The 13,888-nt window shown below is 34.4% G+C and overlaps 2 protein-coding genes across 2 annotated transcripts; both read left to right on the top strand.

Moving 5' to 3' along the window:
• The first annotated feature begins 2,876 nt into the window (after positions 1–2,876).
• Positions 2,877–7,868, top strand: LUT2 (Lycopene beta/epsilon cyclase protein). Its single transcript, XM_089782591.1, has 12 exons — positions 2,877–3,227; positions 3,671–3,842; positions 3,999–4,133; positions 4,221–4,332; positions 4,424–4,526; positions 4,972–5,009; positions 5,141–5,246; positions 5,331–5,438; positions 6,270–6,366; positions 6,446–6,574; positions 7,040–7,172; positions 7,447–7,868. The coding sequence occupies exons 1-12, from the start codon at positions 2,934–2,936 to the stop codon at positions 7,610–7,612; spliced, it is 1,593 nt and encodes a 530-aa protein (XP_089638717.1). The 5' UTR covers positions 2,877–2,933; the 3' UTR covers positions 7,613–7,868.
• Positions 7,869–8,916: 1,048 nt separating this feature from the next.
• On the top strand, positions 8,917–12,733 carry RPS2 (NB-ARC domain-containing disease resistance protein). The gene is made up of 2 exons (XM_021421930.2): positions 8,917–11,816; positions 12,216–12,733. The coding sequence occupies exon 1, from the start codon at positions 9,101–9,103 to the stop codon at positions 11,789–11,791; it is 2,691 nt and encodes an 896-aa protein (XP_021277605.1). The 5' UTR covers positions 8,917–9,100; the 3' UTR covers positions 11,792–11,816; positions 12,216–12,733.
• Positions 12,734–13,888: the final 1,155 nt, after the last annotated feature.

A 13,888-nucleotide genomic window follows, 5' to 3' on the forward strand; every position in this document is an offset into this window, starting at 1 on the left:
AAAGGATTTTCACACGTCGATGTGGGAGCAATGGCCCCATTATGCCATGACATCCTTCAAGAATATGACATTTTCACCATTCCAACAAAGGCCCACTATTTTCACCATTCCAAACAAAGATCCATTATCTTCAGTGTCAAATTGTTTATATTTAAAGTTTGTTTTGATACCAATTTTTATTGTTCATATTAAATTGTAAGGTATTGTTCACTTTAATTTAATCTCATAATTTTATCTCACAAAAAATACCTCACAAGTTAAAGATGGTGTAAACTTTTAAATGCTTAATTTCACTATAGTACACAACCAATGTATGATTTATAGCTACTTATTAGTATCATAACATCTTTCTTTGATGTAAGATTTATGGCTCTTTGTTGAGAACATGGCATTATAACCATTAATCACAGATTAGTTATAAAAGTTTATTTTATTTGAAATAAAAAATATAAAAATTTAATTTAATATAATAAAAAATTGAATGATTCATGAAATTTTCTAAATATTATAACTAAAATAATATTATAACGTTTGAATTTTGTTAAGAAAAGTTGACAGTTAGAAAGCATTCAAAACGGAAGGCAAACAACATTTAATTAATATACACAAAAGCCGTAATCTTTAACTAAAAGTTTATTGAAATAATGATGACATCAATGCGACAGGTAAATTCAACATTTAATTCAATTCAATTATTGCATTCATTATCATTATCTACTTGTCGAAGTTTTGGTGATGGTTTGAAATTACTGACAGGTCCGATTGTCCTCATTATTAAAGTTAAGTTTAAAAGATATTATTTAAATTTTAAAAGTTTTAAATTCTTTATATGGAAAAGCAAATGCAAATATGTATCCCTTTATTTATAATTTGACTAGAAAGCAAATAAATGTTTTGAAAAATTAAAAACGAAAAAAAAATTAAACATTTTATGAATAAAAAAATGAATGATTTTATTTTAGGCTTAAAACAATAGAGATTAGATGCCCTTTGATCATATTTAATCAATTATGATCTGTTTATTCTATACTTGCGCTTATGATAACTCAAAGTAAAAAATTAAAAGAAAAAGAAATAAAAAGATATGGAAATATGAAATAAGGACCAATTACTTGCAAAATGTTTGGGACTACAAGAAATTTACATGATTGGAAGAGAAAAGAAGGACCAATTTGAAAGAAAGGAAATAATTGACCAGGAAAGAAAATGAAATAAAAAAATATATAAAAAAAGGGCGGATCAAGGTTAAATTTGTCAATATGGTATGATTTAATGTTGAATTTTATTAATATGTCTCAATTCTATTGAATTTATTATTATATTTTTATTGATTTTTGGGAAAACAATAATAAAATTAAAAAATATTTCTCAAGAAGATATCTTGTTAACGTAAGAAATAAGTTTTTGTCAATTTCATTATTTTATTTAAAAATTAATAAAATTAAAAATATGACAAAGTTTAATATAATTTAGTATTAACTTATAATATGATAATATGAAAATAATATTCATATAATATAAAAATCATTTTTCTCACGTGCATCGTGCATGTTAATTGTCAACAATATTTTTTAAAAATTAAAATCTGTATAAATTAATAGTCTTGACATCATAAAATTTATTAATTAATCAAGATATTATTTAATTAATAAATTAATCAATAAATTAATTTATATATTAATTAATAAAAAATTAATTTATGAATATTTGTTTTAAAACATTAAATTTAATATATGTATTATGTATTATGATTATATGAATATTACTTAATTATCAAATTATGTATTATTATTATTTTACGTATTTCTTTAATTAAAATGAATTTATAAATATAATTAATCTTATTAAATAAAATTCATGAGTCTATCTATTTTTGTAAGTAACTAAAATTATAATTTTTTTTGTCTGTAATACACAACGAAATTAAATTAAAAATTATAATTGATATATACTTAATTAATACATTTCATAAACAATAACTTAAAAAAATCTATAAAAAGGACAATAATAAACATAATCATAATCTCATTATAACTATAATGAATAAAATGCATAAAGTATTATATAAGTATAACTAAGAAAATTCAAATTGCACCCAAAAATAATTGTAACAATAGGTGCTAGAAATATTTACTTGACAAGTGAACTAAAAAATAATTACATTGTATAATTTTCTTCTATAATACAAGAATACCATATCAAAACTTGTTAATACAATAAAAAAAAGTTAGAAATGAAATCTAAAGAGATATCAATTTCAAAAATAAATAAATAATATTAAAATCATATTTTATAAATTTTTTTTAATGGAGTCATGCATATATATAATTATGATAATAAAATATTATTAATTTATATATTAAATAAGATTTATATGTGTTTCAAAAATATATTATTTTATTAATTTAATAAATTATTAATTTATCATGTTAATTTTAAATTAAATTAAAATAGATTAAAAATATTATTTAATTAAAATAATTCATTTATTAAATATTAATTTAATGAGTGACAAGATCGAGAATTTGAGATTAAATTCATCACCGACGTCGTTTGGCTCAGCAGATTATGATAGGGGTGGCCTTTCTGCAGAGAGTTGCCCAATCCATGTAATCCACGTGGCAAACAATTGATGACAGCGGAACATCTCAGCAAATTAAATGCCACCAGACAAACCCCTTCCCTATCTCCTGAGCTTCCTGAATAGTTTCCCGACTGACAAACACTCAACACAATCTGAAGAAACCGGGGAAGAAAAAATGAAACACTTCCAGTTTTATTAAAGACGAAGAAACGAAGAAAAGGAGGAAAAAAATAAGCCACTTTTATTCTCAAAATCTGCACTTCGTTGCAGTTAGAAATAGCAATGACGTGAAGAAGTGAGAGCTTTTTTGCACGCTTTTATTCTCAGTTTTTTGGTTGTTCGTAAGGTGATGATAATGGAGTGTGTCGGAGCTCGGTACTTTGCGGCAATGGCAGTTTCTACGTGCGACGCGTGGAGGTCACGGAGGGGAAATCTGATGAAGACGAAAACGGCGCTTTCCAACAATCATCGGTTTATTTCGTTCAAGGTGAGAGCTAGTGGAGCAGGGAGCAAGAGCTGCGTGGCGGTTAAGGAAGATTTTGCTGACGAAGAAGATTTCATAAAAGCCGGTGGCTCTGAACTTCTCTTCGTTCAAATGCAACAGAACAAGGAAATGGATAAACAGTCAAAATTAGCGGATAAGGTTTTCAACTTTTCTTTTCTTTTTTTTGTTTTTGTTTTTGACGAGTTTGATTTTCATTTGTTGGAAACGAAATTTAGGAGATACGGAAAATTTCTTTTTCCGGGGTTGAATGGAGGCCCTACCGGTGGATAAAGTCGTGGCTTTTGGGCCACTAGAAATTACTGCCTTTTTCGGATTGCGTTTTTAAGTGCGACATCAAGATTGTAAAATAGTTATAACAATTATGACACGTGAAAGTCACGTGTGTTTGGTTAATAGTAGTTTGCCTTAGCCGGTTAGCCTTGAATTTTGGTGGGAAATCGGAAGAATGGGCAATCGTAGTTTGGTTTCTTGTCTGTTACTACTTAAAGAGTAGGCTTAATATGCATAGCAATTTGTAAATACTTCTGTTACAGGAGTTTTGTTTTGAGTTCGTTTCTGGTAATATATATGCTTTTTTGCAGTTACCGCCGATATCAATCGGAGATAACGTACTGGACCTGGTGGTTATTGGTTGTGGTCCAGCTGGCCTTGCTCTTGCTGCGGAGTCAGCTAAGTTTGGTTTAAATGTTGGACTAATTGGCCCTGATCTTCCTTTCACTAATAATTACGGAGTCTGGGAAGATGAATTTAAAGGTATCAGTTCATTTTTCTTTTATTATTAAAGACTCATTTCAAGCAATTATTCAGCATTTCTACAATTTGATTTATATATTTATAAGTTCTTCGTATGAGAATTTTTAATTTTTATGCACGTTGATAACATGTAAGTTAATCTGATGTCATTTCCAGATCTGGGACTTGAAGGGTGTATCGAGCATGTTTGGCGGGATACAATAGTATACCTTGATGATGATAAGCCCATTATGATTGGTCGTGCTTATGGACGTGTTAGTCGACACTCGCTCCATGAGGAGTTGTTGAGGAGGTAATCACAGCTCCTTGCCAATAATGTTTACGGTCATTGTTTCTTCTGGATACCCTACCATCATTATAATTTGTATTAATTTCCCTGGTGTGTCGAGTCAGGTGTAATGTATCTTAGCTCAAAGGTTGAAACAATTATTGAAGCCACTGATGGTCATAATCTTGTAGCCTGTGAACACAATCGTGTTGTTCCTTGCAGGTAGGATAATCTCTTTTTCCCCTACTGCCATTCCTGAATTTTGACCTTTTATTATCACAGCTCCTTCCAAGCTCCTAATGTATTGTTACAGGCTTGTTACTGTTGCTTCAGGAGCAGCTTCAGGTAAACTGTTGCAATATGAGGTAGGGGGTCCAAGGGTCTCTGTGCAAACAGCCTATGGCGTTGAGGTCGAGGTAGGAATGTATGATATGCCAATATGCTACTTCAAATTACCAATTTATCATACAACTTCAATTGTTGACTGCTGTAGAAAATATCTTAATTTTACTGGAGCATGGCCTTCTCGTGCTGAGTTGATTTTAACAAGCTCTATGTGGTACCTTTTTGATATGGCTTTTCTGTTCTTATTATAATAGTGAAGCAGTGGATTGTCTAATTTTTTGACCATCAGAAACGATATAATTAGAAACTGAAGCAGTTTCTTTTTCCTTTCATCAATTATATCAATTATATGGATATTTATGCTCTTTTTTTTTTTTTTTGGGGGGGGGGGGGGTGTGGGTGTGGGTGTGTAAGTTTATCCTCCTAAATTACCTTATGTGTGAGTGATGGGAGAAAAAATTTTCTATACTTGTTTGACCTTGTTTTAACTCTACCATTTTCATCTTATTATGCCAGGTGGAGAACAATCCTTATGATCCTAGCCTGATGGTTTTGTTCCAGCCCAGCACTTGCCCTCCCACGAGGTCCTGGCCGCAGCCCCTCGGCACCACCATTCTTGCCCGCCCCCCCTCGCGCGATCGCCCGTCCACGCGCGGCCTCGCTCCCTCCACCGCCGGCGCCACCATGCGATCTACAGAGACTATGCTAAACAAGAAGTTCCTGGTTCAGAAGCCCAATATCCAACATTTCTTTATGCCATGCCCCTATCATCAACAAGAGTTTTCTTTGAGGTTTGTTCCATGCAATTAATTTTTTTGTTGCTCATATTATATTTCATGATAACATGCAAAATGATTTAGAAAGTTGCACTGCAGGAAACTTGTTTGGCTTCAAAAGATGCCATGCCTTTTGATTTATTAAAGAAGAAGCTCATGTCAAGGTTAGAGACCATGGGAATCAGGATTTTAAAAGTTTATGAAGAGGTAATCTGCGTAACCAAATTATGATCAGATCGGTGGAATGCTCAACACATTCCACTGTCATGGATAAGTAATGTTTTTGGTTGTTGCTCAGCTCCAAAACAGGGCTTTATGTCAATCATCTCCTTGCCATTTTATAAGCTAATGATTGTTTTCATATTAATTGATTAGATGAACCCACTTCATATGAATACTGTCAACTTTTAACTTCTCAATTTCCATCTACGTGAATAGCAGACCTTCAGCCTTCTAGCATGATAATTATTGTTTGTTTTATGAATTTCTTTTTTTTTTTTTTTACTAAAGGGTTTACAAAATGGAACTTGTTTAAATTCTCATTTTATCCCCAACATATACTATTTATTAGGTTTCATAGTCAAATGACACCTTTTCTCCATGAGTTACGTTTTTACTATTTCCTCATGTATGATTATAAATAATCTGAGACAGCACCTCAAATTCAGAATTTCACCTTCCAATTATAATAGTACAAAATCTGAGAACACAGCTTATCAAAATAGCACACCGAATTCAGTATTCAACTTTCTATCATGGTAGCATATAATTTACAATTGAGTTGGCTTCTGTTCATAATTGTGGTCAATGATGGAGTGCAAAGCTCACTGTTCTTAATCCTGGCTTACATAAAATTAATGCCTGTCTATATCTCCTCTTCTCAATGAGTGGTGTATCTTGATTCATTCCTCACATTCCTGTTGTCCAACTGCCTCAAGAACTTCCATGTATTTCTGCAGATAATACCAAATTTTTGTTAGCAAGATGGCATTTCTTGGATACTAAATATTAGTTCTGAAACCTTTCAATCTTATGCAGGAGTGGTCTTATATTCCAGTTGGTGGTTCCTTACCAAACACAGAGCAGAAGAACCTTGCATTTGGTGCTGCCGCAAGCATGGTGCATCCAGCTACTGGTGAGAATAGAATTGGGTTAATTGATGTTTCCTTGAGTAATTTGGACTTGATAGTGCCTACCTAAACCTTCTTAAACAGGTTATTCGGTCGTCAGATCATTGTCAGAGGCTCCAAATTATGCTTCTGTAATTGCAAATATCCTGAAGAAGGATCATTCTAAGGGCATGCGTACCAGCGAAAGAAATAATGGGAATATCTCAATGCAAGGTATGCTATGTGATTTATCCGCTTCGCCTCTGAACTTCACTTTTGTTTTAATGCTTTGTAAATATAAATAAGATCTGTCATCTTGAGCAAGACCACCATAATAGCAATGAAATATTAGTTTTCCATATAAATGATATGCTGCATATGCATGTATTTATATGTTTATATATGTTTACCAGATATTTCAGTGGTATTATTCAAGAGCATTATGCATATTCTGGTTTACTAATATTATTAATTTCTCTTCATAAATATGATGTGTTAATTGGCATCCTTGGTGGATGTTGTCTTTATGATGCGTCATTTGTCTCTTGCTTGGCTGGTGTGTTTCTATTTGCTGAATTTTTCTTGAGGGTACTGGCATATTCATTGTGATGTGTGATGCTATGGTGCTTTATGTAATTTTTTAAGAACCTAATGTGTGGTTTTTGCCTTCTGATTTTGTGTTATTTTAATTTGATTCAGCTTGGAAAACTCTTTGGCCACAAGAAAGGAAACGGCAGAGGGCATTCTTTCTCTTTGGGCTAGCACTCATATTGCAACTAGATATTGGTGGCATTAGAACATTCTTCCACACATTCTTCCGTTTGCCGAGTTGGTATGATTTAACTATTCAATATTTGCCATCTGTTGGTGTTTATTTATTAAGAAAACCAAGAGAACTAACTGTTTGCTCTGCACAGCCCACCCAAATCTTCAGTTTTCAAACTTTAGATAGAGAAACATAACTTCATTCATAACAAACAAACCTATATTAATAGATTTTTTTTTTGTTTTTAATAATATTATAAACAAATAAATGTTTGACAAGCCTGAGTGGCCTCAGCTTAAAATTACACTATGTAACAATTAATGGATATATTTTATTGCAGGATGTGGCAAGGATTTCTTGGTTCTAATCTTTCCTCCGCCGATCTTGTTCTGTTTGCCTTCTATATGTTTGTTACTGCACCAAATGATCTGAGAATGTGCCTTGTCAGGCACCTACTCTCAGATCCAACCGGAGCAACTATGATAAGAACATATATTACACTATAGGTGGTATCTTTTGCATTTCTTCCCTTGTTTGGTTCAATTTTGAATTGCCATTCAAGCAATTAATATTAGGAGCCTATCCACCGCGAAAATAAGTAGGCATTTGTATATTCGTACATTTGCATGTATATCTTCTTTTGTTAAATACAATGGTAGCATTTTTCTTCCAAAATGTTAGTGCATATATATTAACATTATGTACTTTTCTGTTGAGCAAATAAACTTGAGCTGCAATTAATGCAAGTGTATTTTGTCTTTAGCATCTGATCAGTTTTCATTTTCTCATGGCTTGTTCACTATGTCCCCCCTCATTCAGTAGCAAACTTTGACCGACCGAAAAGATGGAGTGGGAGTTTATGCTTGGATGTTAACTTAAGTCTTTACATTCGATGTTTAGTCAATGAAATGATTCTAACTTCCCAAAAAAAAAAAGTCTTTACATTCGATGGCAATTATGATGATATTTTCATTCGGTTAAACGTCCCCATAGATTTTGTACTGACAAGATGTTCTGCCGCCAACATTATACTAAACAATTTTAGTGGTTTGAATAAATTACCTAACATGAAAGGAGCCTGGAGGTTCCATTTGCGCTCAGTGGAAGCTAAAAACATAGAATAAATGATCAGCTTGTAAAATCAGTTTGCCCTTTATTTAGGGTTTGTTAGTGAGAATTACTGACACGGCCAGGTTGGATGCAGGTTATAGTTTTGTCTTTATTTATTTATTTTAGGGAGGGTGTTATCAGTTCATGAAATCTGCAGTTTGATATATCCATCATAAAAAGGTCAAACGATGCCACTATACTCGAATTACACTAGGAGCTATCTTTCTGTTATTTAGTTTTGAGGAGAACATTGCGTGCAAAAGATATTTTCTGGAGAAAAACCTAAACTAAAGAAATCTTCTGGAGTTACAGAGTAAGTTCTGCTTCGGCATCAGATGCATCTGCTCTTGCATCCTACAATTGCCAAAAAAAAGAAATTTGCAGACGGTGCCTTGGAAGATATTTCAGGAGCTTTGATATTTTATTTGTCTGTTTTCTGACTCTTTCAAGGGAATTGATCCAGATACACGCCCCCGGCCATGTATGACAGTCGTCTACATCAAACTCTTAGGGGTCAACTGCCCCTGTAGAGACGGAATGACTAAGAACCTGCGTTCGGAAATTTTTTAAATACCCCTGGCGGTAATATGCACTTCCCGATAAATGTCAGACCCTTGACGTTGGCCAACTATAGCCATTCAGTTTGAAGGTTTCAACTCTGGCGGCTTTGACTTCTAGACTTCTAGACTTAAGACAGGCTGGTGATCAATCACTTCAATACCGCCGGCGGGTATGGAAATTTCATTGAATTGATTATTCTTTAATCTAAGGTAGGGTCTCGACCCGCATAGGCACTCTGGTTTACTTGAATTTTTGATTCAGAAAGCAACTATTAGCAGTTTTGGCATAACAGTCTCTGCTCAAGCGCATTAAGGTTTTTATCCATGGATTTCATTTCCCCTCTGATCAGCATAGTTGACAGATTATGCACAGCTATGGCTCCACGGATAAGCAACGTTATCCATTTGGACAGAAGGATACAGTCCTTCACAACTGAAGTGGAGGAACTCAAGGACCAGAGAGATGACTTAAGGTCACGCGTTGAGCGAGCTGAACTGAACGGATCAAGACGTACAAATGAAATCCAGAGGTGGCTGGCAAGAGTAGAAGTTATTGAAGCTGAGGCTACCTCCATTATAGAGAATCTTGGACAGAGTAGGCATGGCTTGGGGTGCTTAAGTGTAAATTGCTGTTCAAAATACAATTTGAGCAAGGAGATTATAGAGAAGCTGAAGGAGATAAGTGAACTGAAGGGGAAAGGAGCTTTTGAGAAACTAGTGACAGAGCCGCATCCTGCTCCTGTTGAGGAGAAACCATGTAGGCCAGCTGTTGGTATCAGCCTGATGTTAGACAAGGTCTGGGTGTTTCTTGAGGAGGACAAAGTGGGAATTATTGCATTATATGGAATAGGTGGAGTAGGGAAAACAACCCTTCTGAAGACCGTCAATAATGCATTTCTCGGCCGAGCTCACAATTATGATGTAGTTATATGGGTCTTGGTCACTAAGGAATTTGTAGTGAGCAAGATCCAACAGGCCATTGTGGCAAGGTTAGGATTGCCCTGGGAAGAAACTGAAGCCAGTGAACTACGAACTTCAAAGATTTACAATGTTTTGAAAAAGAAGAGATTCCTCCTATTGCTGGATGATGTTTGGGAAAGAATTGATCTCGGGGATATTGGAATTCCTCTTCCTGATGAGAAAAATAAATGCAAGCTGATATTTACAGCACGTTCCATGGACGTGTGTGCTGACATGGATGCACATCGGAAGCTAAAAGTAGAATTCTTGGACGAGGAGAAATCATGGCAATTATTCTGTGAGAAGGTCGGCAGAATGGAGATTTTAGAGTCACCACCTATTAGAAATTACGCTGAGACCATTGTCAGAAAATGTGGAGGTTTACCACTTGCCTTGATCACTGTGGGGAGAGCCATGGCGAATAAGGAGACCGAAGAAGAATGGAAGTATGCAATTGAATTACTCAACAAATCTCCATCTGAACTTCGAGGTATGGAAGATGTATTTACCCTCCTAAGATTTAGCTATGACAATTTGGAGAATGAAACTACAAAAATGTGCCTTTTGTATTGTGCTCTATTCCCTGAAAGCTATTCCATTGAGAAAGAACAGCTTGTAGAGTACTGGATTGGGGAAGGATTCCTGGACAGTTCTTATGACAGTAATGCCCATAATAAAGGGTATGCTGCAATTGGGTCCCTAAAAGTAGCCTGCTTATTGGAAACAGGCGAAGAAGAAACCCAAGTAAAGATGAATGATGTTATCCGAAGTTTTGCCTTATGGATAGCATCTGAATCTGGTCTAAACAAGGGAAAGTTTTTGATGGAGGCAAGCTCGGGCCTCACTGAAGCGCCTGGAGTTAAAAACTGGGAAGGAGCAGAGAGGATTTCCTTGTTAGACAATGGAATCACAGTACTAAAAGGAATACATAAGTGCCCAAATCTGTTGACTCTGCTGCTTCAGTGGAATAACGGTCTGAATCGCATATCAGATGACTTTTTTCAGTCAATGTCTGCTCTGAGGGTCCTGGATTTGTCATTTACAAGCATCAGAAAGATCCCGGTGAGCATCAATCGATTAGTAGAGTTGCGTCATCTTAATTTAGCAGCTACAAAAATAACCGCATTGCCTAAAGAGCTAGGAAGTTTAACAAAGCTGAACCACTTGAATCTCTTGCGCACATACTCTCTTCGAACAGTTCCACGTGAGGCTATATCTGGACTTGCAGATTTGGCGGTCCTGAATTTGTATTACAGTTACGGTTGGGAAATTCAGAATGTTGAGGGTGAAGCTGAAGTCGGATTTGAGGAATTGGAGACCTTGAGACACCTCCGCATCCTTGGTTTAACCATTTCCACAATAACCTCCCTGAACAGGCTCTCTGGTCTGAGAAATTTAGTTGGATGTATACAATATTTACACATAAAGGAGTGTGAAGGTTTATCCCAATTAGAATTGTCTTCAGCTTCCGGTTATGGTAACACATTGAGAAGACTTAGCATCAGAAACTGTTATGATTTAAATTACTTGGTAGTGGATGGCGAGGATCGAGAAACGTGGCTGCCTAACCTGGAGGTTCTAGCCTTGCAAGGCCTACCCAATGTATCTTCAGTGTGGAAAACCCCAGTGAGAAAAGCAAGCCTGCAAAATCTGCGCTTGTTGAATATCTGGTATTGCCATAGATTGAAGAATGTTTCATGGGTGTTATTACTTCCAAGATTAGAAGTAATTTACTTGTTCTACTGCAAGGAAATGGAAGAGTTGGTAAGCCGAGTAGAGAAACTAGAGCCTGATTCACGGGCATTTTCAAGGCTTAAAACTATATCCATCCGTGACCTCCCTGAATTGAGGAGTATCACTCCATGGGCATTGGCTTTCCCCTGCTTGAAGAGCATTGCCGTGATTGATTGCCCACAGCTTAAGAAATTACCAATCAGAAACCATAATTCCTCAACCCTGCCAACAGTGTACTGCACTAAGGACTGGTGGGATGGACTGGAGTGGGATGAACCCAGCACCAAATATGCTTTCCTCACCGACTTCACATCAAATTGAAGGAGCATATACTTCGTGATATTTGGTATGTCATGCTTCCATGAGCATAAAACTTTGATTTTCAACCACTATAACCAGGTCTTCCTTTTCCTACATTTTCTTTTGTAGATATATATTGTCATAATTAGAAACTTTCAAGTTCTAAATATATTGCTGGAGGACTCCTCGGGATCAAAAGTAGGATTAATATCATAATTAAAGTTCTCTGTCATACTCAAAACAATCGGCACTGAGGTTCAGCAAACAGATTTGAGACAAAATTGAATGCTTCATACTAAATGAGTTAAAAGTATTATAGAAAAAGAAAATGGAAAAGTTCAAATGCTCCAGGCTAACAGTCATTGAATTTAAATTAATTACAGTCATAAGTAGATTACATCTTTAACAAAATTATGAGTATGACAGTTTCCCATATCTGATATAGCCTCTTTCTAGCATCCTGAACTTGAAGGAAGGAATATGAATTGTATGACAACGAATCTCCGCAGATGATGGCTGGTATGTAGGTGGCAAAATGCTGGTCTTCAACTGCATCCTTCAAGGGGACATTCTGTCCAGTCAGAATGGCAGAAATGTAAAAACCAAAGCCTCTTTTGCACCCCCTAAGACATCTGCCACATGTCAAAAGCCCGCAGTAACCTCCCGGGCTCCATGTTGTATTCCATAAATATGCCCAATCTTAAATTTAATAATAAAGAAAGGAAAAATTGAGGGGGACAAATTCAAGAGAACCCCAGACTTTGAAGAGTTGTTCCCTTTCCACTCAAGATGGCGATGAGGAATGACATTTATTATTAAGCTTTTCAGCCCACAACTCCGGGAATCTTGCAAGCTTTGTAGATGCTTTTCAGCGTTTGGATTAACTTAATCCAATTTAAATGCCCTTTGATGGGCATCTCAACTCAAGACAAGAAAGGTAGAAAGGCTTGACTCTTGAGGTAATCGGAACAAGCAAATTGAACTGTTCTTGGCTCCTTTAGTTTGATTGATGCCCCATTGAGCAATCTCTCCCTTCTCAATGCTACTCTAGAATCCATCACATGACAGATGATATTGTTCCAATTTTGTCGGGATATGTCCCAAAAGGACAAAGTTTTACCACTCAATGGCTAGTGGCTTGGAATCCGGGATGTCCTAGAGCCGGTGGTAGCTTAAGACATAGCATTTGATCAGTGCTGGAAGCAGAGACATCACTGATGGAATTTAAGCAAGATTACATGCAAATTATGGGATGCTACCTAGGTTTCCAGCCCTTTTTTCACCTTATCAGACATCAGTATTTGGAAATCAGAATCTTTTTGAGTAAATACTCCACATTTTAAATTTTAATCAAAATTTTATTAATTTCGAAATAATCACTGTCTCAAAAATATAAACACTATTAATAGAGAATATAAAAAATTAAAATATTTTTTTATTAATGTAAAATGTTGTTATTATATAATTTTTTTTAAAAATAAATAAAATTCAAATAGCACCCAACAGTGCCCCCTAGCTTCCCAAGAGAGGGGAGCACCAATGATTTTTTTTTAAATTAATAAAAATTATATAATAATAACTTTTAAAATTAATAAAAGTAAAATTATTCTTTTAATGTTACCTTGTTATCAAATTAATAGAAACAGTAACAATTAACTAACTGTTTGACTTATTTGTTTAACAAAAAAAAAATTTAAGACAGAATGTTTATTTCAAGAACTAATTGACTCATTGAGGTAAAAGTATTTTATCTTAATTTTTTTAATATAATCATCAACTTATATGAATTTCAAGTAATAAAAAATTTTAATCTATAAATATCAATGTCAATAAAAATTGTTTTTTAACTATTCAATGTCAATAAAATTGAGATAACATTAAATACATTAAGATTTTATATATATTGAAAAACTATTACGATTTTATATTTATGTGTTCAACAAAAATTTTTTTGTAAGACAGAATATTTATTTCGAGAACTAATTGACTCATTGAAAATTTCGATTAAAACTTAAAAGGTAGAAGTATTTTATCTTAATTTTTTTAATATAATCATCAACTTATATGAATTTCAAGTAATAAAAAAATTTAATCTATAAATATCAATGTCAATAAAAA

This window comes from Theobroma umbraticum, unplaced genomic scaffold (assembly GCF_002168275.2).
Source record: "Theobroma umbraticum cultivar Fairchild unplaced genomic scaffold, ASM216827v3 scaffold_56.0, whole genome shotgun sequence".
Lineage (NCBI taxonomy): Eukaryota > Viridiplantae > Streptophyta > Magnoliopsida > Malvales > Malvaceae > Theobroma > Theobroma umbraticum.

What these genes read in the sequence shown, in the direction of transcription:
- LUT2 (XM_089782591.1), top strand. Translation starts at nt 2,934, where the DNA reads ATGATAATGGAGTGTGTCGGAGCTCGGTACTTTGCGGCAATGGCAGTT. An exon ending in CAACAAGAGTTTTCTTTGAG is followed by an intron (nt 5,247 to 5,330) that starts GTTTGTTCCATG and finishes GTTGCACTGCAG; the next exon opens with GAAACTTGTTTGGCTTCAAA. An exon ending in CATGGTGCATCCAGCTACTG is followed by an intron (nt 6,367 to 6,445) that starts GTGAGAATAGAA and finishes CTTCTTAAACAG; the next exon opens with GTTATTCGGTCGTCAGATCA.
- RPS2 (XM_021421930.2), top strand. Translation starts at nt 9,101, where the DNA reads ATGGATTTCATTTCCCCTCTGATCAGCATAGTTGACAGATTATGCACA.